The sequence below is a fragment of the Anabrus simplex genome, chromosome 6, assembly GCF_040414725.1.
Source record: "Anabrus simplex isolate iqAnaSimp1 chromosome 6, ASM4041472v1, whole genome shotgun sequence".
NCBI classification, from domain to species: domain Eukaryota; kingdom Metazoa; phylum Arthropoda; class Insecta; order Orthoptera; family Tettigoniidae; genus Anabrus; species Anabrus simplex.
The window spans coordinates 201,118,388-201,145,657 of NC_090270.1; the positions used below are offsets into that span (position 1 = coordinate 201,118,388).

At 38.4% G+C, this 27,270-nt stretch overlaps 1 protein-coding gene across 1 annotated transcript in view; it reads left to right on the forward strand.

Moving 5' to 3' along the window:
* The first annotated feature begins 22,238 nt into the window (after positions 1-22,238).
* The window catches only part of LOC136876305 (long-chain fatty acid transport protein 1), a 299,612-nt gene continuing 294,580 nt past the window's right edge, over positions 22,239-27,270 (forward strand). Inside the window, exon 1 of the mRNA XM_067150139.2 lies at positions 22,239-22,497. Coding sequence (XP_067006240.2) covers positions 22,316-22,497 — 182 coding nt within the window. The 5' untranslated portion in view covers positions 22,239-22,315. The remainder of the gene's footprint in view (positions 22,498-27,270) is intronic.

The following is a 27,270-nucleotide window of genomic DNA, read 5'->3' on the forward strand; positions in this document are numbered from 1 at the left end:
AATACGTCAGTCTTGTGTCGGCAGATTTACTGGCACATTAAAGAATTCCTGCGGGACTAAATTCCAGCACCTCGGCGTCTCCGAAAACAGTAAAAGTAATTAGTGGGATGTAAAGCCAATAACTTTTTTTTTTGCATTGTTATGCCCTACTTAGGAGCTTGATTGAACCAGCTTAGCTGATGTGTTGTCCTTCTTCTCCTCCCAAAATCTCCTCATCCTCTCGCTGAGCTTCTTCCTTCGTTCTTCTGTCCAAGTTATAGTGGCTCTGGTGTTGGGTTTGTCTTCAAACTGGTGGTTGTCGATTTTTGTTCTGAATTTTCATCTGTCCTGTACAATGTCTTCCGAGATGATGATTTCCCGGAGATCTGTTTCAATTTTGCTCCCATTAAGTCCAACCCCTCGTCTACGTCATGGGAGGGGGCAACGGCATGAAATAAGGGATTGCCTCCAGGGGTGATGCACTGTGTGTGCCCCATGACTGCTACAGTAGCTGTGAAGGATCTACAGGAACCCTGAAAAGTGACGGCTAACGGGGCTCTGGTGAAGTCCTCAATGGCAGGTGCGGCGGAAAAAGAGACTTTTGGAACGGCAAAGCTGGCAGACGAGGCAACCCTCTTCCCGTGGGGTTTAAAGAAACAAGGGGAACCACTGCCTTGGGATGAAGAGAGATCTTCAAAGGCTAAGGGAGACAACCCCTACAGAAAACAGCAGGCTTGAAGGCTTAGGTGGCAGTCCCACCACCAAGCTCGGGTTCCTGTGGGCTAATAACTCGCACAGCCTTAAATATAAACTACTAGCTGATGTACCCATGCTTCGCTTGGGCTAATAACTCGCACAGCCTTAAATATAAACTACTAGCTGATGTAGGGCCTACCCATTCTTCGCTATGGGATTCTCAGAAAGACTGACTTTGTGAATTTCCTAACTAAAGTGAACATAGGTTATTATAAAACTGTCAGTAGGAATGTAGGGATTAAATAGGTTATTATAAAACTGTCAGTAGGAATGTAGGGATTAAAAGCAATGTTATTATATAAAATAATCGATCAAATGAAAACAGCACATTTTCTCACTTTTAACAAACAGTACTAAGGTGCTGATCTAACAATCCAAAGTTCCAGAGCTGGAATGACCAGGCCGCAGACTGCCGTGAACACTTCTGTGCTACTGTTCCATGCAATATGCAAACTGCACAATCCAATCAGTGCCTCACAGTAGGGACTCAATAGCTCGAATGCTATTATAAACCAGTGTGTTACGTACCAGTAGTATCAGAAAATTTATGAACCTGAGGAATGGCATGTTAAAGAAGAAAGTTATCTAACTCCCCAGCTACTTCCCGCCAATATTCAGGCCGGCTGTTACACTTGGTACGACCGGGCGAGTTGGCCGTGTGGTTAGGGGTACACAGCTGTGAGCTTGCATCTGGGAAATAGTGGATTCGAACTCCACTGTCGGCAGCCCGGAAGATGGTATTCCTTGGTTTCCTATTTTCAGGGCTACCCATTCTTCGCTATGGGATTCTCAGAAAGACTGACTTTGTGAATTTCCTAACTAAAGTGAACATAGGTTATTATAAAACTGTCAGTAGGAATGTAGGGATTAAAAGCAATGTTATTATATAAAATAATCGATCAAATGAAAACAGCACATTTTCTCACTTTTAACAAACAGTACTAAGGTGCTGATCTAACAATCCAAAGTTCCAGAGCTGGAATGACCAGGCCGCAGACTGCCGTGAACACTTCTGTGCTACTGTTCCATGCAATATGCAAACTGCACAATCCAATCAGTGCCTCACAGTAGGGACTCAATAGCTCGAATGCTATTATGAACCAGTGTGTTACGTACCAGTAGTATCAGAAAATTTATGAACCTGAGGAATGGCATGTTAAAGAAGAAAGTTATCTAACTCCCCAGCTACTTCCTGCCAATATTCAGGCCGGCTGTTACACTTGGTACGACCGGGCGAGTTGGCCGTGTGGTTAGGGGTACACAGCTGTGAGCTTGCATCTGGGAAATAGTGGATTCGAACTCCACTGTCGGCAGCTCTGAAGATGGTATTCCTTGGTTTCCCATTTTCACACCAGGCAAATGCTGGGGCTGTACCTTATTTAAGGCCAAGGCCGCTTCCTTCACACTCCTAGCCCTTTCCTATACCATCGTCACTGTAAGATCTATCTGTGTCGGTGCGACGTAAAGCGAATAAAAAATACTTGGAACGCAGCAGTAAACCACATCACAACAAACAATGGTCAATCTAATGTTATTGTTGATCAATTTTATGAGCTTTCTATATTGTAGGCCTTCACATTTAGTTTTCATTCGACTCTGTGATATTAGGACATCTTATAAAATTAATTATAGCATAGAGGGTAGTTCCTTATTCTCCGACTTTACATTCCGATTTTCAGTAAATTCTGCATACCCATGATCTCGTGACTAGACACTGATATGGACTTAATAACAAAAATCCAAATTCATGAGTATCTCTGTGATCATAGTCGGTAACAATGTATACGACATAAATGATTGGAAATTTAATACTATATAACTTTAGTTATGTAGTATTTATCGATACGACCACTAATAACGTAAATATTTGAGAATTAAATTTTAGGCCTTCCCCTAAACTACCATTTTTCTCAGCGTGAATACAATTATTTATAGCCTGAATTGTAGCGACTTACTCTCCGACTTTGGGTACCCATTTTCATTAAGACAGGACCAATAATGACATAAATATTGGAGAATTAAATTGAATGGGTGCTCGCAAAAACCAACAAATTTGGAAAAAATTAGTTATGTGCTGCCATCAATTGCAGAAAGTTCAAAATATCTTCGGTGAGTTGGGCTAACATGAAGCAACGCTTTGAATTTTATGCCATTTTATTTAGGCCAATTTTGTTATTGCAAAATCGGGCTAACAGACGTTTATGGAGGAGGCCGTAAAGATGGCGTCGCTGTATATGTAGGTTAGCAAACCTTATACCCATGTGGGTGTTTCTTGTGTTTTTGTGCCACATGAATGGAAGGATTTAGTAAAAAGAGATAGAGTAAGAAAGCCATTTCAAGTAGTAAAAGTGACAAGTGATAAGTTTGTGAGCACTCAACCTTTGCTAGAAAAATTAACCATGAGAATGGTATCTGTAAATAAGCAAAGAGTACTAATAAGTAAAGTTTCAGGCATACTATTTATGAGAGATGTACCATTGAAGTATTTTTAAAATATTTATATGGTATGGTTGAGGAATATGATTGTATTGTCCTTCACAAAAGGAACAGTAATGGTGGGCGGCCATCACTTGCTAGTGTTCAGCTGTCACCAAAGTACAGTGTTACAAGGCCAATAAAGCCAGCAAAGTTTAAGCACTTGCTTGAGCTACTTGAATATGTCCCTGCAATATATCACCAGCATTACAGAGAACTGACAGCGGGCAATGGCGAAGAGGTGACTGAGGAATCATTTTCCAATGCATTAGAATATGACTGATGAGGGAAAGTTATGTCATATTTCAAAATAACTCTGAAGCATCTTTCTGTCTAAAAAAACCCACAGCACTTATGCCCTTGGAAATGCTCTGGCCTGCCCAGCGACCGCTACTCAGCCCGGAGGCCTGCAGATTACGAGGGTGCATGTGGTCAGCACAACGCATCCTCTCGGCCGTTATTCTGGGTTTTCGAGACCGTGGCCGCCATCTTACCGTCAGATAGCTCCTCAATTCTAATCACGTAGGCTGAGTGGACCTCGAATCAGCCCTCAGGTCGAGAGAAAAATCCCTGACCTGGCCAGAAATCGAACCTGGGGCCTCCGGGCGAGAGGCAGGCACGCTACCCCTACACCACAGGGGCCGGCATCTTTATGTCTAGTTTACTGTATAAAACACTTTTTTTGTATTGTATGATTATAAAATAAAGTTTGGTTACGAATCTAAGGTAAACTATTAACTTTAGCTAGGTCAATGCAGAAGTCAATTTTCTTCCATTTTTTATATTCCTATTTTTCCAAGCACTTTTCATTTTTAATACAGTTCCAATATATGGTATTAATTTAAAGGTACTACATCAAGATAAAATAATGAAACAAATATTATTTTTATGGCATAATTTTTGTTTTTTGACATTTGCAAAAGTTGTTTTATCTCTGTTCTGACAAAATGTTGGTTAGCCCGTTTTTGCGAGCACCCATTTAATTTTAGGCCTCCTCCTAAACTACCATTTCATACAGCGTGAATACATAATTATTTGTGGGCTAGATTATACCGACTTTGCATACCAATTTTAATTAAGATATGACCACTAATAACATAAATATCTGAAAATTAAATTTTAGGCTTTTCCCTAAACTACCATTCCCAGCGCGAATAAAATTATTTATGGTCTAGATTGTAGCGACCTATTCCCCGACTTTGCATACCTTTTTCATTAAATTCCCTTCAGCCGTTTTTTCGTGATGCTTGTACATACATACATACATACATACATACATACATACAGACAGACAGACAGACAGACAGACAGACAGAAATTACAAAAAATTAAAAACTGCAATTCCTTGTTTCTGTGGACACGACATACAGAAATATCATCCTTTTTAAATTCTGGACAATGTACAGACAAAACTCTTATTTTATATGTACAGATCAAAGAAATCGAAGTGAAACACAACCGGATGGATAATAAGTTAAGACTTTTGGCATTAAACAGAAAACGAGAATAGGTTTTTGGAATTTCAGAACCCTGAGAGAGAGCAGTAAATTGAAACAAATGGCTAAAGTGATGGAGGAATACAAACTGGATATCCTTGGATTAAGTAAAGTATGGTGGCCAGACTTTGGAGAAATACAGACTCTTAATAGGCGCACATTCCTTTATTCTGGGCAAATGGGCGAGGATGCAGAACATAGAGAAGGTGTAGGATTTTTATTGAATGAAACCACAAAGAGGAGCCTCCTTGATTGGAAACCCATCTCAGAAAGACTGAAGACAGCTTGATTCAAGACCTGGGTTCGCAATGTGACCGTGATTCAATGTTATGCTCCCACAGAAATGTCAGAGATTGTAAAAAAGGAAGAATTCTACTGCCAGCTAAACGAGACTATTAAGAGAGTGAAAAAGAGGGATATTATTACTGTAATGAGGGATTTAAATGCAAAGGTTGGTTCTAGCAATGAGGGGCTGGAACAAATTATGGGAGTGCATGGAGTTGGTGACTGTAACGAAAATGGCAAGCTTTTCATTGATTTCTGTGCTAACCATGATTTGGTAGTGGACGGCACTTTCCCATAAACAATGCCATAAGATTACATGGATGTAGCCAGATCATGTTACAGAAAACCAGATAGACCACATTGCCATATTATTATTATTATTATTATTATTATTATTATTATTATTATTATTATTATTATTATTATTATTATTACAACTTCCTCCCTTGCGGAGGCTGCCACAAGGACAAAGTATGTCGACTACACAGTATTTTTATTAATAATCTTGACCATGATGGTCGGGATTGGATCCGTATTGACTTAGTAACAATAAATATGTTGGAAGATAGTCCGCCTAGTCAATACTATTCATTTATTTACCTTTCACCTTAACATCTAGTACATGTTTCGAGAATATAATGCATTCTCTTCCTCAGCTAGTAGATTAAAATTCATTATACAATAAGACCTGACTAAAATACGGGGGCCCCCATTAAAATTCAAAATAATGAGTATGACAATGTGACATTTAAAAATTTTGGATAGTACAAACATAGAATTAAAATCCCATTTTGTCAAGTACAAATTAAAAACACAATATAGTCTAATTAATGTCTAATTAAATACAACGTCTTGTGATGATATGAATTCACAGTGTCCTTGAAGTTGCCTTGCGTATTTCAAAAATGTTGAGTTAAGGATGAATAAAATTGCATTAGAACTTGAAGTCCTGCCGATATCCACCGTTAATGGGTGTTAAAATGATGTCTATTTAAATTAAAATATTGGACACAGCGTCGTATAATGATGTGAAATTACGGTGTCCTAGGAATTATAATACTATCTTGCGTAGTTCAATTGGATTTGTACAAGAATAAATGAAGTTGCGTTAAAACTTGGAGTCCTGCCATTATCTTCGGTTGATAGATGTATTATGCAGCCAGGTTGAAAATAGGTTAAAATGGTCTATAAAAAGGAAATGGATTGAAAATTAACAAAAGGCTCCGACATGAACAAATGAGAATACAACGGGGTAAAAATATTAAACCTTACCACTGTGATGATGTAAATATTACGTGTGGCATGCATGTGTTAGATAGATGTTGAGGCACCTGATGTTGTTTGGCAACTGGTTACAGTATTACATTGGGTTGCGTTTGGATGGAAGGAGGGGTGGAAGGAACCGCCCCTGATACTACAGTCATACTTCCCCCCTTACACGCTTGACATCATTTGGCCTCTTACTAGGGTATTGGGTTACCAATTTAAACAACTGATTGTCTTCTGCAATGTGTTCATTTAGGTTGTTCTCATTATCAAATTTTTGCAATTTGTATATTTCTAATTTCTCTAGGGCATTCATTAAGCAAAGGCAAACAAATGAATGCCCTAGAGAAATTAGAAATATACAAATTGCAAAAATTTGATAATGAGAACAACCTAAATGAACACATTGCAGAAGACAATCAGTTGTTTAAATTGGTAACCCAATACCCTAGTAAGAGGCCAAATGATGTCAAGCGTGTAAGGGGGGAAGTATGACTGTAGTATCAGGGGCGGTTCCTTCCACCCCTCCTTCCATCCAAACGCAACCCAATGTAATACTGTAACCAGTTGCCAAACAACATCAGGTGCCTCAACATCTATCTAACACATGCATGCCACACGTAATATTTACATCATCACAGTGGTAAGGTTTAATATTTTTACCCCGTTGTATTCTCATTTGTTCATGTCAGAGCCTTTTGTTAATTTTCAATCCATTTCCTTTTTATAGACCATTTTAACCTATTTTCAACCTGGCTGCATAATACATCTATCAACCGAAGATAATGGCAGGACTCCAAGTTTTAACGCAACTTCATTTATTCTTGTACAAATCCAATTGAACTACGCAAGATAGTATTATAATTCCTAGGACACCGTAATTTCACATCATTATACGACGCTGTGTCCAATATTTTAATTTAAATAGACATCATTTTAACACCCATTAACGGTGGATATCGGCAGGACTTCAAGTTCTAATGCAATTTTATTCATCCTTAACTCAACATTTTTGAAGTACGCAAGGCAACTTCAAGGACACTGTGAATTCATATCATCACAAGACGTTGTATTTAATTAGACATTAATTAGACTATATTGTGTTTTTAATTTGTACTTGACAAAATGGGATTTTAATTCTATGTTTGTACTATCCAAAATTTTTAAATGTCACATTGTCATACTCATTATTTTGAATTTTAATGGGGGCCCCCGTATTTTAGTCAGGTCTTATTGTATAATGAATTTTAATCTACTAGCTGAGGAAGAGAATGCATTATATTCTCGAAACATGTACTAGATGTTAAGGTGAAAGGTAAATAAATGAATAGTATTGACTAGGCGGACTATCTTCCAACATATTTATTATTACACAGTATTTTGTCTTCTAAGTTACTGTTGACTTTGCTAGTGTGCCAGGTAGAAGATTCACCAAAAGGCTCAGGAATAGATTTGCAATACGGTTCTTCAGATGTTATATAGATGATTGCGGAGTATGGTCACTGAACCTCGTATTGCGGCGATAGAGAAGTCGTGAAGTCGTGTCCGGCTGAGACCGAGAGAATCCCATAGCTGTACAAGAAATTTAGGGATTGTGCCTCGAGCTCCGATCATGAGTCCATGGACGGAAATATTGTCTAGGTGATATTTATCTTTATAGTAGTTTACAGTTGGCTGGTAAATTGACTTCTTTTCGGCGTCCACCTCTTCGGCCTGGCCAACGTGCGACTCGAAGCGTATTGTGGGATCTAAGATTAGTCCTTGCTTGCTAGCTGGTTGTAAGGCTATCATGTCAATACGTCTGTTACTCCCGTCGGTAGCTAGGCCAGAGACCTCTTCGTGCACCGTGAAACCGTGATCCCTCAGCGAGGTTGCAATCATGTGTCGTATTGTATGATGGCGGGAATTTCTCAATACCTCCCCGTGAGGGCAGGTTCCCAGGACATGGGCAAGAGTTTCGTGCTCTCTGTGGCAACGCCGACAGAGGGTGTTGTCTTGGGACCTTCCTGGCACGGAGCGAACGGCGCACACGTTCGCTGTCATCTTGATGGCCTCTCTCCATTCCGCACAGGATAAGCCTCGGTGATCTCTTACCCATTTGTTCGCTGGCGTGTATTCCTGGAAGAGTCCAACGCCCTTTCCTTTGTGCGGCAACTTCGTCCATGACTGAACTTCTCTGTCTTGTAGTATCTATCGGACCTTCCTTACGTTGGGATGATGGCTATTTTTGGAAGTGGAAGGAAATTTGAAAGGCGAAACAAGAAATTTGATTTAGGTAAATTGCAAGATGAGAGCAAAAAGAAAGAATTCCAGATAGAATTAAGAAACCGCTTTGAAGCTCTTGCTGTTGAACCAGAACTTGTGATGGATGTTGAATTATCTTGAAAGAAAGATAAGGACACATATTTAGAAGTGAGTGAGATGGTACTTGGATTTCACAATTATCTCAAGAAGGAATGGATGTCTGATGGTACTTGGAAAAAAATAGAGGCTAGGAAGCTAGTTAAAGCAAAGATTAATATGTGTAAAACAAGACAACAGAAAGCCGCAGCACAAAAGGAATATGAGGAAGCTGATTAGACTGTGAGGAAAAGTGTAAGAAAGGATCATAAACAGTGGGTAGATGAACAAGCACGAATGCCAGAAGAGGCATCAGCAAGGCGAGATGTTAAGGAGTTGTATAGTATCACAAAGAAACTGTCAAGGAGAGGATTTATCAGGAATAAACCCGTTATAAAAAAAAGAGAGGTGAACTACTGACCACCCAGGAAGAACAGTTACAGAGATGGAAGGAACATTTCTCAGAGTTGCACAATAGAGATAGAGATATAGAACAGAATGGTAACCAACAAACGGAACCAGTAGATAGTGACCCAAGAATAAATTTACATCCTCCAACCTGTTCAGAAATAGAGAAGGCCTTGAAACAGATAAGAACTGGAAAAGCACCAGGTATGCATAATATCACGCCAGAAATACTTAAAGCAGATACTGAGACCTTGGCAAAACTATTGCAACCCCTGTTGGAAAGGTTCTGGAATGAAGAAAAGCTACCAGCTGAATGGAAGAAAGGCCTGATTGTTAAGATAGCAAAAAGGGGACATTACTAAGTGTGATAACTGGAGGGGAATTACATTGTTGTTGGTACTAAGTAAGGTGCTTTCAAGGATCATTTTAGAGTAGGTGAAGGATGTTGTGGATTTGTGCCTTAGAAGGGAACAGGCTGGTTTTCGTAAACACCATAGCTGTGTCGATTTCATAAATACTCTGAGAATTATCTTAGAACAAAGTACAGAATGGCAGAACACCCTCAACTTGACTTTCATTGATTTTGAGAAGGCCTTAGACTCTGTAAATAGAAAAGTTATGTGGCAAACACTTGAAGAATATGGTATACCACGAAAGATCTTGAATCTTATAAAGAATATGTACGAGGGTTATAAAACTCAGGTTCTAGATATGGGAGATCTTACTGCTCCAATAGATGTGACCTCGCGAGTTGGCAGTATTCTTTTTCCGACGCTTTTCCAACTTGTGTTGAATAGTGTGAGGAGGAGATCTTATCGAGGTCAGAAAAGGGGGCTCCAGTGGGGCTTACATGATAGGTTAGAAGACCTTGTTTTTGCGGATAACATCTGCCTACTGGCTCAACGGTTCAGAGATATGGAAGAGAAGATTAAGCGGTTGAAGGAGGAGGCAGAGGATGCTGGACTTAAAATAAATATTAATAAGACCAAGGAGATGAGGGTCAATTCCAAGATTGATGATAAATTGCCTGTAGATGATAAAGAGATAGAACAAGTAGACTACTTCGTATATCTTGGGAGTATGGTTGCTACAACTGGAGGAGCAGAAGAAGACATTAAGAGTCGTATCAGGAAAGCAAATGGTGCTTTTGTACAATTGTATCCTATATGGAGAAGTAAGTAAGTAAGTAAGTAAGTAAGTAAGTAAGTAAGTAAGTAAGTAAGTAAGTAAGTAAGTAAGTAAGTAAGTAAGTAAGTAAGTAAGTAAGTAAGTAAGTAAGTAAGTAAGTAAGTAAGTAAGTAAGTAAGTAAGTAAGTAAGTAAGTAAGTAAGTAAGTAAGTAAGTAAGTAAGTAAGTAAGTAAGTAAGTAAGTAAGTAAGTAAGTAAGTAAGTAAGTAAGTAAGTAAGTAAGTAAGTAAGTAAGTAAGTAAGTAAGTAAGTAAGTAAGTAAGTAAGTAAGTAAGTAAGTAAGTAAGTAAGTAAGTAAGTAAGTAAGTAAGTAAGTAAGTAAGTAAGTAAGTAAGTAAGTAAGTAAGTAAGTAAGTAAGTAAGTAAGTAAGTAAGTAAGTAAGTAAGTAAGTAAGTAAGTAAGTAAGTAAGTAAGTAAGTAAGTAAGTAAGTAAGTAAGTAAGTAAGTAAGTAAGTAAGTAAGTAAGTAAGTAAGTAAGTAAGTAAGTAAGTAAGTAAGTAAGTAAGTAAGTAAGTAAGTAAGTAAGTAAGTAAGTAAGTAAGTAAGTAAGTAAGTAAGTAAGTAAGTAAGTAAGTAAGTAAGTAAGTAAGTAAGTAAGTAAGTAAGTAAGTAAGTAAGTAAGTAAGTAAGTAAGTAAGTAAGTAAGTAAGTAAGTAAGTAAGTAAGTAAGTAAGTAAGTAAGTAAGTAAGTAAGTAAGTAAGTAAGTAAGTAAGTAAGTAAGTAAGTAAGTAAGTAAGTAAGTAAGTAAGTAAGTAAGTAAGTAAGTAAGTAAGTAAGTAAGTAAGTAAGTAAGTAAGTAAGTAAGTAAGTAAGTAAGTAAGTAAGTAAGTAAGTAAGTAAGTAAGTAAGTAAGTAAGTAAGTAAGTAAGTAAGTAAGTAAGTAAGTAAGTAAGTAAGTAAGTAAGTAAGTAAGTAAGTAAGTAAGTAAGTAAGTAAGTAAGTAAGTAAGTAAGTAAGTAAGTAAGTAAGTAAGTAAGTAAGTAAGTAAGTAAGTAAGTAAGTAAGTAAGTAAGTAAGTAAGTAAGTAAGTAAGTAAGTAAGTAAGTAAGTAAGTAAGTAAGTAAGTAAGTAAGTAAGTAAGTAAGTAAGTAAGTAAGTAAGTAAGTAAGTAAGTAAGTAAGTAAGTAAGTAAGTAAGTAAGTAAGTAAGTAAGTAAGTAAGTAAGTAAGTAAGTAAGTAAGTAAGTAAGTAAGTAAGTAAGTAAGTAAGTAAGTAAGTAAGTAAGTAAGTAAGTAAGTAAGTAAGTAAGTAAGTAAGTAAGTAAGTAAGTAAGTAAGTAAGTAAGTAAGTAAGTAAGTAAGTAAGTAAGTAAGTAAGTAAGTAAGTAAGTAAGTAAGTAAGTAAGTAAGTAAGTAAGTAAGTAAGTAAGTAAGTAAGTAAGTAAGTAAGTAAGTAAGTAAGTAAGTAAGTAAGTAAGTAAGTAAGTAAGTAAGTAAGTAAGTAAGTAAGTAAGTAAGTAAGTAAGTAAGTAAGTAAGTAAGTAAGTAAGTAAGTAAGTAAGTAAGTAAGTAAGTAAGTAAGTAAGTAAGTAAGTAAGTAAGTAAGTAAGTAAGTAAGTAAGTAAGTAAGTAAGTAAGTAAGTAAGTAAGTAAGTAAGTAAGTAAGTAAGTAAGTAAGTAAGTAAGTAAGTAAGTAAGTAAGTAAGTAAGTAAGTAAGTAAGTAAGTAAGTAAGTAAGTAAGTAAGTAAGTAAGTAAGTAAGTAAGTAAGTAAGTAAGTAAGTAAGTAAGTAAGTAAGTAAGTAAGTAAGTAAGTAAGTAAGTAAGTAAGTAAGTAAGTAAGTAAGTAAGTAAGTAAGTAAGTAAGTAAGTAAGTAAGTAAGTAAGTAAGTAAGTAAGTAAGTAAGTAAGTAAGTAAGTAAGTAAGTAAGTAAGTAAGTAAGTAAGTAAGTAAGTAAGTAAGTAAGTAAGTAAGTAAGTAAGTAAGTAAGTAAGTAAGTAAGTAAGTAAGTAAGTAAGTAAGTAAGTAAGTAAGTAAGTAAGTAAGTAAGTAAGTAAGTAAGTAAGTAAGTAAGTAAGTAAGTAAGTAAGTAAGTAAGTAAGTAAGTAAGTAAGTAAGTAAGTAAGTAAGTAAGTAAGTAAGTAAGTAAGTAAGTAAGTAAGTAAGTAAGTAAGTAAGTAAGTAAGTAAGTAAGTAAGTAAGTAAGTAAGTAAGTAAGTAAGTAAGTAAGTAAGTAAGTAAGTAAGTAAGTAAGTAAGTAAGTAAGTAAGTAAGTAAGTAAGTAAGTAAGTAAGTAAGTAAGTAAGTAAGTAAGTAAGTAAGTAAGTAAGTAAGTAAGTAAGTAAGTAAGTAAGTAAGTAAGTAAGTAAGTAAGTAAGTAAGTAAGTAAGTAAGTAAGTAAGTAAGTAAGTAAGTAAGTAAGTAAGTAAGTAAGTAAGTAAGTAAGTAAGTAAGTAAGTAAGTAAGTAAGTAAGTAAGTAAGTAAGTAAGTAAGTAAGTAAGTAAGTAAGTAAGTAAGTAAGTAAGTAAGTAAGTAAGTAAGTAAGTAAGTAAGTAAGTAAGTAAGTAAGTAAGTAAGTAAGTAAGTAAGTAAGTAAGTAAGTAAGTAAGTAAGTAAGTAAGTAAGTAAGTAAGTAAGTAAGTAAGTAAGTAAGTAAGTAAGTAAGTAAGTAAGTAAGTAAGTAAGTAAGTAAGTAAGTAAGTAAGTAAGTAAGTAAGTAAGTAAGTAAGTAAGTAAGTAAGTAAGTAAGTAAGTAAGTAAGTAAGTAAGTAAGTAAGTAAGTAAGTAAGTAAGTAAGTAAGTAAGTAAGTAAGTAAGTAAGTAAGTAAGTAAGTAAGTAAGTAAGTAAGTAAGTAAGTAAGTAAGTAAGATGTTTTATTTATCCTGGCAAAGTTAGGGATGTACTCCCTTTCTTACACTTAACCAGTCTTAACCTAGAACATTTAATAATAACTACTGATGACAATAATATGATAATATGGACAATAGTAACAGTAATACCATTAACAAAAGTAACCACACTTTAAAAAAAAAGATCATATCATCTATATAATATAAATCGTACGTGAAGTGCACAATATAATTATGAATAATGAGTACTAAGAATATAATTATGAATAATGAGTACTAAGAATATAACTATGAATAATGAGTACTAAGGATATAATTATGAATAATGAGTACTAAGAATATAATTATGAATAATGAGTACTATAACAACTACTTAAGAAAAAATTTAGAAAATATATACATTTCTACAGTACACTGAAATATCGCCTTCAGTTGAGAGGTGAAGAGAAGGATTAGTAAGAAGTAGAAGAAGAGGAAGAAGAAGAATATCTGTGAAAGACTAAGCTACGACTTTTTAACACAAATGTTAAGTCTGTTCTGTTTTACAGCTGTGAAACGTGGAAAGTTACCCAGAGACGACTAAACAACTGCAAGTCTGCGTGAATCGCTATCTAAAACATATCATCAACAGAAGATGGCCGGATGTTATTTCAAATGAAGACTATGGGAAGTATCTAATCAGCAGCCAATTGAAATACAGATAAGGGAGAAAAAATAGCGTTGGATAGGAAATACTTTAAGAAAGCCCACTGGAGCCATTGAAAAGACAGTGCTCGACTGGAACCCCCCAAGGTGCTAGAAAGCGCGGACGTCCGAAGAAGACCTGGAAAAAGACAATCGAAGAGGAATGTCTAGCAGTGGGAAAAACTTGGAACGAAGCGAAGAGGTTAGCCAACAGTAAGAACATATGGAAGCATTTCACGGAAGCCCTATGCTCCAGGAGGAGCAACAGGAAATAAGTCAAGTTTCAATTCAACAAAGCCAGCTGTTCTTGGTTTTAGATGAAAGGGTCAGGTTGAGAATTTTTTTAGTTAGTCTGGTACTGTTCATTCTGACAATGTGTCCATAAAATTTCAACCATCCTTTTCAAAAAGTGAGAGATATTTTTTTCAGAATGACAATATATTTCCTAGGATGATTTTTTCCTCCATATTCCCTCTATAAAAACTGGGCCAAACTGTTTCTTAAAATTTTCCTTTCCTGTTTCTCTATGTCTTTGATTAGAGACCCGTTACCAATGATTAAGTTTTCTGAAGTATATAACACTTCAGGTTTGATCACTGTAGTATAGTGTCTAAGTTTTGCTTTCTGAGATATTGATTTTTTATTGTATCTGTTCCAAGTGAACCTGTAAGCTGCTGTTGTTATTATTATTATTATTATTATTATTATTATTATTATTATTATTATTATTATTATTGTTGTTGTTGTTTTAAATGAGGTAGTTTGCTACTGCTTTCCTCACTGGACCAGAAAGTGCTATTGCAGCAAAAATGACCCTATAAATAACAACTTTCATAACAGACAGATGCACTAGTCGTGCTCCAAATGCCATTACTCAGCAGGTTTCAAATTGTCACAGCTATAGACGAGATTGGAACTCCAGTGGAAGCTACAGTCTGCTCTGCCCTTGTGCTAAGAGACAGGTGCAAAAATGGTACTTCCATCAAGACATAGCAACAGGCAGCATCTAATATCTAGCAGCTTGAAAAGAGACAATGTGAGTATGAAATGAAAATTAGCATTTCCAAGACTAAAATATTAGTAAAGAAGAAACCTATGAGGAATGGATGTCAGGTCAGGACCAAGTGAATAATTTCAAGTATTTAGGTATTCTCGCAAAAAGGTAACATATATATAGTTGTGATCAACAATATTCTGTAAGAAATAAATAAGCTCTCGATCAAAACTAAGTCATTAGTCTGTTTTCAGACTTACTTTGCTGTATGAAAATGAAAACTGGGTGGACTCAGGATATTTTTTCATAAGTTGTAAGTACAGTAGCGAGAATGATTGCTGATACAAGCAGGTTGGAACAATGGCATAGAATGAGGATATGTAGGCTATAGGATGAAGCTATACGCATAAACCGATTTAGAAGGTAGGGCCACGCGAGGCGAGTGGAGGTAGATATAGCCTAGGTTATCTAGTATAATGGATTGGGGCATTAAGGGTAATAGAAGTTTGAAGGGGACCAAAGTGATTACGGTTAGGTTCAATTTTTAATGATTAAATGATAAGAGGTACAGAGTTATTAAATGAAGCCCACAGTTAGTTACAAAAGAAAAAAAAAGATTGTGAAGTAACTTCATTAATTCACAGAGGGTGGCAGACTGAATGCTGAAAGGTAAAATGGTCTTATAATGAATAAGAAAGTATTAATTGATTTCAACTCATTAGACTTCCTTTAACACATTCTCTTTATTAACAAAACAACACTGAAAAGTGTAGCTTCTAATCTAATCATACAACCTAAAACAAAATTTTATTAGATAGTTTTTTTTTGTTTTTTTTTGCTAGTGGCTTTACGTCGCACCGACACAGATAGCTCTTATGGCGACGATGGGATAGGAAAGGCCTAGGAGGTGGAAGGAAGCGGCCGTGGCCTTAGTTAAGGTACAGCCCCAGCATTTGCCTGGTGTGAAAATGGGAAACCACGGAAAACCATCTTCAGGGCTGCCGATAGTGGGATTCGAACCTACTATCTCCCAGATGCAAGCTCACAGCCGCGCGCCTCTACGCGCACGGTCAACTCGCCCGGTTTATTAGATAGTAGCCGTACTACATTATGCTAACAGGGTATTGAACAACTTACAAATGATAGGGTTAACAGGAGAGGCTTCTCAGTTACTACTCGTGTAGACTGTAATCAACAGGTTGTACTTCCTCTCATATTAATCACCACCACCTGTGTCCGCCTCCGTAGCGTAACGGTTAGTGTTATTAGCTGCCGCCCTCGGGGGGCCCGGGTTCGATTCCCGGTACTGCCAGGAATTTAAAACTGGCAGGAGGGCTGGTATGTGGTTGAAATGGTACATGCAGCTCACCTCCAATGGGGGTGTGCCTGAAAAGAGCTGCACAATCTCAGGATGAGGGCACGAGTTTACTTTTTTTACCACCACCTGTGATCAATAAGAGCTGATGACCATGCAATTTTGTATTTTGCAATTAAACAATCACCACCAATGTCAGTTAACTCGCTACTTTCTTCTTCTTCTTTTCCTGCCGCTTTTCCCACACCTGTGGGGTCGCGGGTGCGAAATGCGTCGCACATGTGGATTTGGCCCTGTTTTACGGCCGGATGCCCTTCCTGACGCCAACCCTCTATGGAGGGATGTAAGCACTATTGCGTGTTTCTGTGGTGGATGGTAGTGTAGTATGTTGTCTGACTATGATGAGGAGAGTGTTGGGACGGACATATACACCCAGTCCCCGAGCCAGAAGAATTAATCAGAAGCGATTAAAATCCCCGACCCGGCCGGGAATCGAACCCGGGACCCTCTGAACCGAAGGCCAGTACGCTGACCATTCAGCCAACGAGTCGGACAGTTAACTCGCTACTATGTCAGCAATTTTTTTTGCCAATGGACTTAAAAATGTTAAGTTCATGAATAACTCCCTTACCTTAGCTCATACCAGTACTGTAAAATGTAGATATTAAAGACTAGAAAATGAATTGTAGGCATACTGCATTTACAGCTTTTTAATACAGCTAATATTAACACAGTTATTTAACATTTCTTGTTTTGGCTCTGTTAATATGCTAAGCCACTGTATACAATTCAAATAATTTATAGTCCAGTGCACAGCCTGGCTATCCCGGACATACCAAGTTTCAAGAAGTTCTGTAAATAATAGAAAAGGAAAGCCATGTTCAAACGTACTGATTGATCTTAAATAAAAGTAAATATTGTAATGTAACAGACAATCAATAGAATTTGGCTCCCAGTTTTCAAAAATATTAACATACCGTATGCCTACTGTAGTCCCAATTCTTGTAAAAGATGGACTTCACAGATAAACAGCATGTATGCACTTCTGTATACAGTACTTTACAGAGTGGAGGAAAAATGTTGCCCAATAATAACAGAATGTGATAAAGGAGATCAAGAAATTTAAAATCAAAATAGAATCCAACCCTCTTAACTTTCAATTTTAATCAAGATTCAAATGTGTCAAGTAACGTAATGTCGTTCTGGATAAAAGGAGCCCACACCCATACATCATCTTTTTCTTGGTGTCTAATTGTCATGAAACAACAAGATTCATCAATATCTAGATGGCGCAAATTCAATACTCCCTTCACACAATCATCGTTCAAAAGTAAGAAAACTGAACTGAAACCAAGCAAAATGATTGTGTAGACTCCCACCTGATAATTATCATCGCAGAACTGCACGACCTTACTTTCCCCCACCAGATGACTCTGGATGAAAATTGCAAATTAATAAAGTTGATTTCTATCCTCAGTTTAACTGTCCTGATAACTGCCAGTGATTATTAGATGGTATAAGGGAAAAGGAGAGCCTGATGATGAAAACTCGTATAGAGGGATAGCGTTAGAGTACAACATCATGAAAGTATATACAAAAATCATAAATCAAAAACTTACCGAATTAATAGACGATCATCTTCCAGAGGAACAATTTGGGTTCAGGAAAGGCAGAGGAACACTATAAGCTGTCGCTAATTTACTAGATGAGGTGCAAGAAGCACTTAGGCATCAAAAAGGAAAATTTTATGCTGTATCCATTGACATCAGTAAGGCCCTTGACTTGCTCAACAGATCAAAGTTAATGGGAAAATTAGACGGCATGATTGGAGCAGACAATGAACTTAAGATTGCAATAAATAACCTTCTAGCCTACAATAGTGTGAGAATAGATGATGGGGTATCACTCTCTTCCCCTATCACTCAAACAAACGGTGTGTTACAAGTGACCCCATTAGCCCTACGCTTTTTAACGTAGCTACAACAGACATCACAAGAATAACAGATAACCTATCGACAGTGCTTTATGCCTATGCAGATGACATGATAATAGGATCGAGAAACAGAGAAGACCTTCTGATCGCGGTAGACAGATTACAGGAATGGGCCGAAACAAACAACAGGTTAACAAGGGCAAGACGGTCTGTATGGTTTTCAGAAAAGGAGGAAAAATAGCAGCGACAGATAGAATTTCATATGCAGGGGTAGACCTGACCACAGTAAATAAGTTTCGTTATCTCGGCATCACTCTAAAAACGTCAGGATATTCGTTCAAAATACATGTGAGAGAAAGAGCAGCAGCAGCAATAAGAGGAATCTACGATATACAAGACCTAACCAAAATATCAATAGGCTCGGCAATGAAACTTTTTCTTGCAAAGATACTACCCATTCCGACATATGGCATAGATTTAATGTGGGACAAATTATCAACAACAGACCTAGCTACCCTTGAAAAAGTGAAAGCTACCTTTCTGAAAAGAATATTAGGTATCTCTAAGACATCTCCAGCTAGACTAGCTTATGAGTTAGCTCGGGAGTTTTTCCTTATCGAGGACCTTAGATATCTCTCTGTACGATCGACACCTCAAGCCATTGCTCACCTAAATCTGGGGTTAGGCAAACGAGAAGAAATCTGACCGGAGTTCTACGTGGCGGATGCTATGACAAGCAGAGACTGGATGGGCTCAAATAAGAACATGCGTAGTGCTATCAACAGGCTGGCTGTACATAGATTTCATCATAAGCTATGTGTAAAAGATATATCACGAACCAAGCGACGAATGCGTGAGCAAATTATGTGGGAAAATATGTGAACGATACCACTTCAATAAGTGTAGCAAAAGAGAAAAGACCTTACATGAATATAGTAAAGAATAGAACAATTTATATATGGCCATTGGCTGCAATAAAACTATTATATTATTAGATGGTATATATCCTACACCTCGTACAACAGAGTTTCAACCAGCCACAATGCCAAAATGTCTTACAAGGGCCAACTACAGTATATCAAAGCTGAAACATCAACAATCTCCTTAAATTTGACCACAGTCTATCATCTCAAAAAAATAACTTTCACAGTGTCAACATGAAAACCTATACAGCACAATATTTGTCTTAATTCAATAGGTCTTCTTTTTGGTGATTTTGTTATTAAATGGTGAACTTATTGTCAGCAGATCTATCAGACAAAATAGAAACACTTGCTTACAAATAATGAATAAGTAAACAAATACAGAATATATTTTCTTACCTGTTCAACACATGGCTGAAGAAATGTTTCTTGAGAAGATATGATCTCAATGCCAGGGGAAGGTGATGGAACATTGAGTGTCATTTCTACATTTGTTCGCTCAATTTCTTCACTTTTATCTTGATGTGAAGACACTAATAAGTCTGGTACTAATGGCTTTGTTTGAGTACTATCAATGAAACAAGATGCATCATGAATGTATAAGGTAGCATTGCAGTCAACTAACTGTTCACTAACATCTTTAATGGTTTCATAGGGCGATTGAGCTTTATTTATATCCACATGTAGAGTTTGTGTCTCAAATGAAATATGAAGAGCATCAGATCCTTGAGTAATTGTTTCAATATTGCACTTCACAGAAACTTCATTTTTATTTTGGATGTTGCCAATGTCCTCCTTTTGATACACAGAAATATGCTGTATCTCTTCACTAAGAGGAATCTTGAATAAGCCTTTGGTACCCAATAAACTCTTAGGTACAGAAACATCCTCATGGAAGCTATTCTGCTTTTCATTTTTAAATCTTGAGGGAATATTCAGCAGTTTATCACCAATATCTTTCCTACCAACATCCGCATGGAAGCTATTCTGCTTTTCATTACCAAAACTTGAGGGAACATTCAGCAGTTTATCACCAATATCTTTCCCACCAACATCCGCATGGAAGCTATTCTGCTTTTCATTACTAAAACTTGAGGGAATATTCAGCAGTTTATCACCAATATCTTTCCCATCAACACATGGATTAGTATTTTTTGAAAAAGTTTTACTACAGTTATTAAGAACTAGCACAGATTCCTCAATGGTACCACCTGGAGTCCATGATTCATTTTCTTTGTTATGGATATCAGGAGATGTTTTACATAATTTATCAGCCATGTTTTTGGAAGGCATACAAGATTCATGTTTGCTGCTGAAAATTTGTGAACCGTTACCTAACAATGACACGTTATGTCTAATTATGGCATGAGATTTTCTTTTCCTCCTCCTTTTCTTCTTAACAAGCTTCTTTTGTTCTAAAACAGGAGATAAAGGAATAGACGCAGGAAGGAAAATAGCTGTGTTATTAAAATTCATGTTCTGACTCACACTGATTTCAGTGTACCCGTTGTTACTGCATTCCACTTTACTTTGAAGACCAGACAATTTTTCTAGATCTTTTTTTTCCATAGGATGATTTGAAGGAAGAGGTGTAGGTGGAATGTGAGAGGGCTGAACTCTATTTTTTTCCTCCATATCATGCAAACAGTCAGAAATATTCAAGTCTGGAAGAAACCTGTAACTGCAGCTATCATCTTCAAAATATTTTTGTTGCAACTTCCTTCTTTTGGCAGATGATAATCTCTTCCTACCTTTCAGCTTCTTGCATGAACCAACAATTGGAGAAGGTAAATCAGTGGGAAAGACATCAGATGGTAAACTGTCTTCAAGAGGTAAATTTTTAGTATTACCACATGTAGGTGGAGATTTGAGAGTTTCTTCTATATGATTTTTACAAAGATCGGTTAATGGTGATACAGATGCAAGTTTTGTGCCGGTGATAGGAGAAGTAGCTTTCTCTGCACATTGCTCATTAAAGAAGATAGGTGATAGTTCACAAGACCTTCTCTTCAGAAAATTATTTCTTTTAGCTGAACCAATAATAGGAGACAAATGAAGGGACACATTTTCGTTCAATTTTGAAGGAGTATTTTGGTTAACTGCTTCTTCATTACAACCGCAATCTTCATGGAAACTCCCTGGATGCTGTGTGTTTAGATCAAACTGCACCTGTACCCCCTTGCTTCTTGGTACAAAATTGTTGTCATGTTGTTGCCATTTCTTTTCCGTATTTAACACAGACACTTCACCACAATGAACAACCCTTGATTCAGCATCAGTAACTGCTGAGTTGTCACCAACACTATTGACACTCTTAATTTCCATCAAACCCTGCCTGCTATTAAGGTCACTATCTTGTTTCCGCGTCTCACTGTGACACAACGATGTATCACCTAGTGCTTTCAGATCATTTACATGGCTTGTTGTGATGAATCGATTCACTCTTGCCCGCTTCTGTCTCGGTGTTTTATGCTTCTGAATGACACAGTCATCAAAATTTAGTCTTGTGATAACATGTCGGGATATTCTGTGAGCACTCGGACTTCTGTTAAATTCTTCCCCGGAATTACTGGATGAAGAACTCCAGGAAATTGAAACAGCACTGTCATCTGTGGAACTTAAATCCTCGTCAGATTCATCACGTAAGCCACAGAATCCTGCTTTAAGCCTGTCCCACTCCTGCAATTAAAAGCATAATTTTACAAGAAAATAAAGGAATAAATATGTTTCCTGCAATTAAAAGCATTATAAGAAAATTAAGGTATAAATAAGTTTATAAATATGTGATTTACAATTTATAATGAATCACAAACCTTAAGAGAAACACGTTTTTTGGTTTTACTGTAAGAGTCTATTACTCGATTCATCCTTAAGTCCAGCATCATATTCCAAAGTTGAAAGTAATATGTGTCCGAATGTCCATAAAACCTCGATCAACACTAAGAAAACAACCATATCAAAAACATCCGTATTTCTTCACACTGGAATTACACTGCAACATTTTCATCATATGTCACATCTTCTCTTCACTCGCCAGATACGTATCAAAAACATCACTGAATTCCCACCAAAACATACTCTACGAAGTGACATACATTGTCGCCAACATTGCAACATGGAGAAGTACAAGCACTTTGATAATTGTTTTAAAATGCTGGTTTTGAAAGTATAATTATGACTAAAACCCGCACTAAAATATCCCTACTATTAACTACGGGATGTATTTTTGGACAACATGCTACTGCGTATAAAGTCTATTTCATGTTTAATTTGCCGTAATGTTGATGTTCATGGTGCGAAGAGTTATGGATATCACCTCTACTGTATTTGATATCACAGCATAGTGCTGCTCTCGCTGGCGAATATGTGAACGACCTGAACTTAACCATTTAGGGTAGGTTCTTTTTCGTTTAGCAGCAGTTCAGTGACATACGCAAGTGGGCGAGGTTGTCCGTGTTATCGAGTGTCGTACAACAGTGAGATGTTGCCCGAAAATCCTGCAGTTGTGACAGGTCTAGTGGCTGGCAGCGCGGCAGTTTCACTGTTGTTGGGGCGCCGACTCATTCCTCAGTTACTTTTGTTATTTATTTTTATCACCTTAGCTACTGGAGGACGTTACAAGTGGCTGTACATTGTTTACAAGACTCTGCCACGTGATTTGAAGTAAGTAAAACTTTATTTACCCTCGGTTCTTGGAAGAAAATTGAACGTTTGGATAAATTTTGAATTAAAATCATATTTGGTACGTGGAAAAGGACACTAGATGTAAGCTAATTGATTACATGAAGGGAACATTTTGGACATAACCCAAAGATTTGCATTTCTGTTTACGAATTTTCGCATGGAGATGATTAGAAGAAAAATACACGCCCCCTTGTAATTGACGAAGGATTCATTAATACAAGTCCCATTAGGGATGGGGAAATTTACGAGTGAAATTTTGTTTTGTAATTTCGTTCTTGTGAACGTAGTCGTGACAATACACAGTTCACTTACTGCTTGGTATTTATCCGAATGGTGATATACAAGCTACAACTTGCCTGAAGCACGTACCTTTGTGAATAAGATCATCCTCTACAAATGACTATGAATCTGATTTTGTAACATAGTCATGCAAGTGTCGAAGACAGTGAAACATTAATATGTTTGTATTTTGTAGTAGCCTTCGTTTTGGAGGGTTTTAAAATAAGAATATATCTTTTAACTGCCCATCCAAATATAAAATAGCACTCACAAGCGACATTACAGTTCAGATAGAGCATTACAGCACTTTTCTCATACATTCGAATTTACTTTCATCATCGATAGGCCTACTGCCAGGCTGAGTACCTAGGGTCCTAGGCGGTAGAGCGCTGGCCTTCAGACAGGTGAGCCCAACTTGACAGGTTCGATCCTGGCTCAGTCCGGTAGTATTTGAACGAGCTCAAATACACTGACTGAACAAATGTCATGGGATAGCGGAACACTGATACGCAGGTGTGTTGTCTGCGCACCACACGCCCCCTGTGCCAGCGGCAGTTGGTATAGGAGACCTTGTGAGCAGTGGCTGTGCATGTGACAGGTGTAACATGGAACGTCGTCGTGAGCTGACACCGTTCGAACGGGGTACGGTGGTCGGTGCCCGACGGATGGGAAGTGCGATTTCGGAAGTGGTGCGGGAATTCGGCTTCACACGATCAATCGTGTCCAGGGTGTATCATCAATGGTTGAATGCGGGTGTCACCGTCCACAACAGACGAACGACCGGCCATCCAGCCACCCTCGATGACCGTGACCGGCGACATCTGAGACGGATTGTCAATAGTGACAGACGGGAAACCGTGCAACAAATCATGGCTCAATTCAACACAGGCCGTGCTAGACACGTCTCCCAGTGGACAATCGTAGGAACATGGGTTCTATGGGGTATGGGAGCCGGCGCCGCACACGGGTGCCACTGTTAACCCAACGTCATCGGGCACAACGACGCGCATTTGTAGCCAGTCACCAGGGATGGACACTGGGACAATGGCGTAACGTGATATGGTCGGACGAATCACGATTTCAACTGCACCATGCCGATGGGAGGCACCGTGTGTGGCGCAGACCACATGAAGCGTTGGATCCCGCCTGCCTCGAAGGTGTGGTCCAGGGCTCTGGTGTCTCTGTTATGGTCTGGGGTGCATTTTCCTGGTTGTTCTGGAAGAGACTTTGAATCGTACGCGGTATGTTGATCTGTTCGGAGACCATCTCCACCCATTTTTGGCCTTCCAGGGCCCAGACGGTTCTAAGGTGTCTCTAGATGATAACGCGCTGCCACATCGCTCCCAGGTCGCCCGGGAATGGTTCCAGGAACATGCAGCGGAGATCCAACGACTGTCATGGCTACCCAGGAGCCCCGATATGAACCCTATCGAGCATATCTGGGATGTCCTGGAACGCAGGCTCCGTGCCATGGATCCTGCACCCACGAACAGACCAGCATTGGCGGACGCTCTGCAAACGATTTGGTGTCAGCTGCGTCCAAAGGACTACCAGGGACTTGTCGACTCACTTCCACGGCGTCTCACTGCAGTTCGCAGGGGCAGAGGAGGCCCCACACGCTATTAGGTGACTATCCCATGACATTTGCTAAGTCAGTGTTCATCAGCCTCGTGTCGGAAAATTTACTGGTACGTAAAAGAACTCCTGTGAGACAAAATTCCGGCACCTCAGCGTCTCCAAAACCCATTAAAAAGACAGTGGGAGGTAAAACCAAACCAATATTATTATTAGTAGTAGTAGTAGTATTATATAGGCCTACTACGGTAAGTTCGGTCTTAGCAAGTAACTAGTCTGTCGCTCTTAACCCATTATGTTTCTACTGGCCGAGGCGATGAAATCATCACGTGGGCTCATTTTTAAAGTATTTTTTGAATTTGAGTTTATGATGCTTTCGGCTATTCCCAAGATAGCGGGTGTCAGTACCAGATGAGGTCCCTGACATTTAACTTACAGCAATGCTTTTTAAATGAGACAGTCGGTTCCTTTCAAATTTTAGCACGTCAAAGCTCCCGCGGGGAAAAGCTCCGACACCGCTATCTCTAGAAGGGATGTTAAACATTATTATTATTTTAGTAGTTATTGATGACGAATAACCTAGGGCCTATACTTCATAAATCGTTCTCGAATAATAAAATAAGTAGTAGATCGACACCTGTCCACCTCTGTGATTAGTTGCCATCCCTGGAGGTCCTGGTTCGATTCCCGGCTTTGCCACGAATTTTGAAAAGTGGTACGAGGGCTGAAACGGAATCCACTAAGCACAGGGAGGTCAACTCAGTTGTTGGAGGGGGGGGGGGGGTTTCGATTCCCACCTCAGCCATCCTCGAAGTGACTTTCCGTGGATTCCCACTTCTCCTCTAGGCAAATGCCGGGATGGTATCTACCTGGAGGCCACGGCTGCTTCCTTCCCTCTTTTGTGTATCCCCTCCAATATTCCCATCCGCCCCACAAGGCCCTTGCTCAGCATAGCAGGTGAGACCGCCTGGGCGAGGGTGTTGTCCTCCTTCCCAGTTGTATCCCCCCGACCCAAAGTCTCATGCTCCAGGACATTGCCCTTGAGTCGGTAGAGGTGGGATCCCTCGCTGAGTCCGAGGGAAAACGGATTAAGAAAGATGAGGAGCTTCCGTGGCTCAGGCGGCAGCGCGCCGGCCTCTCACCGCTGGATTCCGTGGTTCAGATCCCGGTCGCTCCATGTGAGATTTGTGCTGGACAAAGCGGAGGCGGGACAGGTTATTCTCCGTGTACTCCGGTCATATTTCATTCCAGCAACAAATATAATTTCATATGCCATTCATTAATCATTGCCCCAGAGGAGTGCGACAGGCTTCAGCGGCCGGCACAATTCTTATCCTCGCTGCTAGATGGGGGCTTCGTACATTCCATTCCTGACCCGGTCGAATGACTGGGGCTGTAGATTTTCATTTTCATCGACACCTTCAGACACTTTTTGCCGGAAAGAAAATGATGTTCCAGGGGGAAGAGAACTACAAACCATGAATGAAAACACCTCTAACCGGAAATTGATTTTCTCTATCGTCTCTTTTTAACAGTAGCGGCGTGATTATTCCCAGACTGACGATTGCACGCGTCAAGTGGTTGAATCATACCTGTGACCATGAGCTTAGAATATATATATATAGTCCTGCTACTCTCCCTCACAACACATGAAAAATCTCCACTACTTGTTGTGGCGCTATACAAATCCGTTAGCCGCGACAAACGACAGTTCGTGGGTATTTCCGCTAATAATTTTGTTAATACAATAAAGGAAAGAATTAGCTTATTAGACAACAGGGCTTGTACAAATAGCTTTTTTTTAATCATTCCTAGTTTCAGCCGGCTAAAATGGAATAAAAATGTAATGTTTTCTCCACAAAATGGATAAGGGGCGACTGTCTGCTCTCACCCCCCTCCCCTCATTGCCGCTACTGCTTTTTAATGCCTAAGTTCTTCTAACACTTTGGAGATCTGATGTTTGCGTTCGATAATGTCACCCTCGATCTCTTACGCCAGTAATCGAACCTGTAACTTTAGGCTGAGGAGAAGAGTGCCTAACTAAGGCGGCTGGAACGTGAATATTAATCGATGGTTCTAACATAAAAGTTCAACTAACTGTCGATAAAGAATACCTCGTCAAACGAAGTTAGATTGAAATAGAATTCACCATTTCGTTCTTGATGAGTGATCCACATTGTCATGAAGAATTGAGAGAAAGAAGAAGAGCTGCTCGACTAAGTGGTATCTTCCGAGCTGTCAGAGGAGAGATGGCTTGGAATGACATTAGTAGACGAATAAGTTTGAGTGGCGTTTATAAAAATAGGAATGATCACAATATGAAGATAAAGTTGGAATTCAAGAGGACAAACTGGGACAAATATTCATTTATAGGAAGGGGAGTTAGGGATGGGAATAACTTACCAAGGGAGACGTTCAATAAATTTCCAATTTCTTTGAAATCATTTAGGAAAAGGCTAGGAAAACAACAGATAGGGAATCTGCCACCTGGGCGACTGCCCTAAATGCAGATCAGTATTGATTGATTTGACAATTGGCAAAACTGACATATTTGAATGATCTGAAGTGAGAAAGATGTGTTCAATGCAACCTTTCATGGCATTTTCATGTCTTTCTTACCCTCCTCACTCCCCAATTCCTAACTCTTCGTCCTAGAAATGAGTATTTGTCCCAATTTGACCTCTTTGAATTCCATCTCCATATTGTGGATCCTTCCTACCTTTAAAATGTCCGCTCAGGCGTATTCCTCTACCAGTGTCATTCCACGCCATCTCTCCACTCACGGCTCGGAACATACCACTCAATCTTTTGTATTTATTGATGAAGAACATTACAGGTTTTCGGCCCAAATACATGTTCCCGTTACAAAGAAAAAATGTACAATAAAAAAGAAAAATT